At 33.8% G+C, this 4,288-nt stretch overlaps 1 protein-coding gene across 1 annotated transcript in view; it reads right to left on the reverse strand.

Annotated features, from left to right (window-relative positions):
* nckap1l (NCK-associated protein 1-like) overlaps positions 1 to 4,288 on the reverse strand; it is a 24,011-nt gene that overhangs the window by 17,251 nt on the left and 2,472 nt on the right. The window contains exons 2-7 of the mRNA XM_015402384.1: positions 3,527 to 3,637; positions 3,217 to 3,309; positions 2,684 to 2,740; positions 1,718 to 1,860; positions 1,054 to 1,144; positions 451 to 588 (exon numbers count right to left, since the gene is read on the reverse strand). Coding sequence (XP_015257870.1) covers positions 451 to 588; positions 1,054 to 1,144; positions 1,718 to 1,860; positions 2,684 to 2,740; positions 3,217 to 3,309; positions 3,527 to 3,637 — 633 coding nt within the window. The remainder of the gene's footprint in view (positions 1 to 450; positions 589 to 1,053; positions 1,145 to 1,717; positions 1,861 to 2,683; positions 2,741 to 3,216; positions 3,310 to 3,526; positions 3,638 to 4,288) is intronic.

The following is a 4,288-nucleotide window of genomic DNA, read 5'->3' on the forward strand; positions in this document are numbered from 1 at the left end:
TCCGTCTGTCTGTCTGTCCGTCCTTCCGTCCTTCCATCCATCCATCCATCCATCCATCCATCCATCCATCCATCCATCCATCCATCCATCCATCCATCCATCCATCCATCCATCCATCTCTGTCTCCTTTATTTTAGGAATATATAACATTGTTGGGACTTTTAGCAGACTGCTTGTAAGGTGTTTATGAACCAGTCAGACTTTTTTTTTTTTTTAAACTTTTTTAAGTATGGTGAAAATTAATAAAATAACATACAAAAGAGAGAGAAAAAAAAAAAAAAAAAACAATATGCGAAGCATGCTGATGAAGATTCTCAGTCATCCAGGTCACAGTCATTCTATTAGAATGAATATGTGAAGCCTTCAGAGAGCCTAAAATGTCAATAAGCATTTTAGCTTAAAACAAAAAAGTAATAAATAGCAGAGCCCGAAATATGAAAGCAGACTCACAGTTTCACAGCAGGCTGGGTCTAGCATGGCAGCTGGGGTGCTGAGCAGGCTAAGGAGCTGAGCACTCCTCCATTGTTCTGCAGGCAGGTTCCTGCGAGGGTAGATTGTCTTCAGTGAAAGCAAGGCTGCTGTCACAGACTGAGAAGAAGAGAAGTAAGACAGAGGAAATTAAATGAATAATTAAGGACAGTGATAAAAAGCAATAAGGAGAAAAAAATCTTAAATTTAACATTCTATTTGATACACAAATAAATATTTCATAATAAATAAGATGCAACATTTACTGGTAGAAATAAAACAAAATAAAATATTTAACCAAACACTGCTGCTTCGGTTTAATTTGATAAGTTACATTACATTAATTTCAAAGTTCACAGCCCACCAGGATAGGCCAAAAACATGCTTGAAATCTATTATGCTCCAATTATCCTATCACATCATCTTATTGCAAACCTAGACCATAATAATACTGTAAATAGTTTGGTTTCAGGACTGAAGCATCGAATCCCATGTGTTGATAGGTTGAAATCCTCAGGTGAATTAGAAAAAAATCTATACAATATCTAATGATACATAAACCAAACCACCTTGAGATGAATTTACCTTGGTGTGAGGACCAAACTCTTCAGTCAGCTTCTTCCATGGATGGTCATATTCCAAAAACATCTGTCCAAGCCGTGGGTAAGAGGGATCACTGCAGGTGTGGTTGTTGCAAGAAAAATTATTTGATTCCCAATTGATAGAAATTAAAGGTTTTTCAGCAAGAATGTGATGGTGCTACAGAACTGCAATAGCAACATATTATATATATATATATATATATATATATATATATATATATAAAAATATTTTTTTATGAAGGTATTTCACAGATTTAGGTGTTGAGGAGTTCCATTAAATTGTGAAAAAAAAGCCAATGTTATATTGTGCAAAAACAAATACTATTTAAATTGAATATAGCAGACAGGTTTAAAAATCACCTGGTTCTCTTACACTTGTGGTAATAAGCCTGTAAAGAATTTTTGTTTAAATCAGCTATATTGAGAAATGCAATTAATTACACCTGTAATGGCGCATTTATTCAACACGTGTCCATGTTTAGTCATGCATTTGACTACTTCCAGATTCTCTGGTTTCTTCCAATAGTGCTACTGTACAATCTACATATAGGATTGAATGGTCACTGATCTACCCCTTGGAGGTCAGGATATGCATTGATCATTTTCCAGTAAACCTGAATTATGTTCAGCATTTTTATTTTCCTTACCTGCTCCCATTGGTCATCTCATGAGCACAGTTGAACATTCCCACCAAGGCCTTCTTGTCATCGATGCGAGAGAGCATGACGATAACTGACGTGTAGGTGGTTATCAGATCCAAGTAGTTTTTGGTAAAATCGAAGTTGAAAGCCTGAATTTAAAAAGGTAGTATTGTTAAGAAAATTCGTCCATTCATTAGTTTTTCAACACCACCTAAAACATTTTCTTCATCACTACAACAGGACAGATTATATAATGTAAAATGTGTAAAATGAATCATGCGGCTGGTACTAAGGTCTAAACATGAGGTCATGAATTGCCTTTTGGGGACTATCAGTTCCTGTAATATGTTTAAAGAATGTGAATAATCTTTTGAAATCCTATTTTGTAAAGTGCAAGTATAGAGGAATGACTGAATGTTTCACTGTCTCAGGGGAAAGTACATATGCTTTACTTTGACCTCACAGCATAGTTTTATGATTGTCATTTTTAAAATTTTCATTTTGAATAATAAGGTGACAATCTGGGAATTCAATTTTCATTGTTCTATAGTTGTCCTCAAATGTGTACATCCATATATGCATTAATCAAACAGGAAGTGGGCAAAGCCATCATTTACAGTCTTAACTTTCTAGGTCTTGTAGGTGCATCTTCACCAAAACTCACACTTTGGTGTTAAATGAGGTTTAATTATTTTATTTGGTCATACATTAGAATTTTATAAGAGGTCCTTTGGGATTATATCGTTTTAAACGACAAAATAGTGTGACAGCAGTATTATGCGCAAGTCCTTTTTTGAAGTAAAAAAAAAAAAGAAAAGACTTTTAGTACTGGTAAACAGAACAGCAAAAAAAAAAAAAAAAAGAATTTAGAGCATGAAAAAAATGCATGAGTAAACTAAATGGTCACAGAAGTGTAAAAATCTAATAACAGCAACATGTGACATCATTTGAATTATGCCAAAGAATGCTTACAATATCAAAGAAGCACTGACAGGCATCAATAGTGTTCAGCAGCTCATAAACATGATCCTGAGAGAAAAACAGAAAGGTTATGTGTTGGGACAAACAGCAGTACTGACAATAACAAAATATATATATATATATTTTTTCATCTCTTCGTCTGCCTAACATTGACATAAAAACAACAACTGATTAATAAAGACAGATCTGCATAATGAATAATTAAAGGGTAATGATGCACTGGCCCTGCACAGGAGCCAAATAAAAGAAAGGATTGGTAACAATGATAACAACATTGTTATCTTCCAGTTGTTTTGAATAAGCAAATTGAATTAAAACATTATTTGAAAAACATAGACCTCTTTGAGATAAGGAGAAACAAAGCTTTTTATCCATTAGAAAACAATAAATAGCTTATTTACTCCGTCACAGGTTACTGTTTAAGAAAAACATATTTTTATGTTATGTGAGACAATCTAATATTTTTATTACATGGGAAAAATAAGTCAAACAAACAGGGAAGAAGAGAAAAGAACAATAATCACCCTGAACTCTATGACGTCCAGGAAGGAGTCATAGTAGCTTGCTGTAGCTGCTAACACCTCAGATTTCTGTCGTTGGATGCTGGTGAGGTTTTGCTTTAACACCGAATATAAAAAAAAAAAGGAATAACTGGTCAGATGTAAAGTAACTAATTCAATCAACCACAAAAAACATATTATCATTTGAAAATTACCATTACATGATTGATCTATATTATTAATGGCACCACATTGGATATATTTGGAGTTAGACCATATTCTGTTAGATTCAGAAAAAGGAGAAAAAAGCTTGAGCAAAGACAGCCCTACTTACAATGTTTCCTCTAAAGTCAATGTTAGGAAATTTCTTATTGATGTACTTGACGGCCGGTTCCATTGCTTTTTCTGTGAGGAAGCCTGGACGCAGCTTGGGGTCCGAACAAATCTGGAAAAAAGCGAAGAATAACTCAATACTTAAAGGTCATTGTAGTTGCTGGCAACATCAATCACAATATTATTGATGAGGTTTTGAAGTCCGGTTGCTCCTTGACAAAAGTTGAAGCACTTTACTTCACTTGCACTGACAAAAATAAATCATTAGCATTGAGAGGCATTACTTTTCACAGTCCCTTACCAAACAAATGTTATCTTCAAGATTACCTGTGCTGTTCTAAAGTTTATAAAAAGGCTCTCATCTCAGCAGATGTTTTGAAGACAGTAATAGATCTTTAAAAAGCAGATGCTGAGGTTAAAAACTAACTAAGTCCTAAAATAAATTCTACATTTCAGAAATAATTGTCATGTCCACCATAAGTCAAAATCTACTCAGCTGAAGGACACAGAGACCATTATTTTATTAGAAACATGAAAATGTAACATTTCTGGAAACAGGATTGTTGGCTCTATCGTCATTTTATAAAATGTAAAGGACACTGCCATTATGGCTTAACTTTTATATCTACAGTTACATTATTACCGGTATCTTTATCTACAACCTTGTTAATATGCATGTCCTTGTCTGGAATAGCAGCTATTATTGCAGTACATCTTATAACATGCCTTATTAGCAACAAAAAACAAAACAAAAACAAAATTC

The sequence above is a fragment of the Cyprinodon variegatus genome, unplaced genomic scaffold, assembly GCF_000732505.1.
Source record: "Cyprinodon variegatus isolate N-32 unplaced genomic scaffold, C_variegatus-1.0 Scaffold34, whole genome shotgun sequence".
NCBI classification, from domain to species: domain Eukaryota; kingdom Metazoa; phylum Chordata; class Actinopteri; order Cyprinodontiformes; family Cyprinodontidae; genus Cyprinodon; species Cyprinodon variegatus.